This window comes from Myotis davidii, unplaced genomic scaffold (genome assembly GCF_000327345.1).
Source record: "Myotis davidii unplaced genomic scaffold, ASM32734v1 scaffold609, whole genome shotgun sequence".
Classification (NCBI taxonomy): domain Eukaryota; kingdom Metazoa; phylum Chordata; class Mammalia; order Chiroptera; family Vespertilionidae; genus Myotis; species Myotis davidii.
The window spans coordinates 2,214,598-2,215,187 of record NW_006300164.1 but is presented as its reverse complement, the minus strand read 5'-3'; the positions used below and the strand labels follow the sequence as shown (position 1 = coordinate 2,215,187).

The window sequence follows — 590 nt, the reverse complement described above, 5'->3', positions numbered from 1 at the left end:
CACTCATTTGTTCACTCATTTGTTCAGGCCGCAGGCACTGAGCAGGACCAGGGGCCCCGATGCTGGATAAACTGAGCACATGACGCAGGTGCCTCGGCTCTGGGGCAGTCAGAGGCACCCACAGAGTCCTTCCCGGCCGGGCACTGCGACCCCCGCGAGGGAGGGCGGGACGGGTCGCCCGCGGCAGGCAAGAGAGTAACCTGTCCTTCTTTCTCTCCCTCGGCGCCCCCTGCTCCGCCTTCAGGCCAGAATCACCTCTTGGCCCAAAGAGAACCCGGGCTCCTGGTTCAGTGAATTCAAGCGCGGGAAACTGGTAAGGCGGCCCTGCCCCGCAGGGCCCTCAACGCGCCCGTGTCCTATCTTCCAGAGTAAGATGGCCCGCTGGCCCAAAGAGCAGCCCGCCACCTGGTATAGCCAGTTCAAGCGCGGGTCGCTGGTAAGTGCCCCGGCACGCTTTTTTTTTTTTTTTTTTTTAATTCTTCATGGTTGGTTTCCTGCTCAGTCTTGGGGGCAGGTCCCAGGTCACTGGACCACTGGGGTCTCCCCACGGCCCGTCCGCTGGGCCCTGCCCGGCCCGAAGGCCGTTCTGA

At 62.7% G+C, this 590-nt stretch overlaps 1 protein-coding gene across 1 annotated transcript in view; it reads left to right on the top strand.

The window, feature by feature from the left end:
• The window catches only part of LOC102761370 (collagen alpha-1(V) chain-like), an 89,263-nt gene that overhangs the window by 85,784 nt on the left and 2,889 nt on the right, over nucleotides 1-590 (top strand). The window contains exon 31 of the mRNA XM_015572366.1: nucleotides 245-313. Coding sequence (XP_015427852.1) covers nucleotides 245-313 — 69 coding nt within the window. The remainder of the gene's footprint in view (nucleotides 1-244; nucleotides 314-590) is intronic.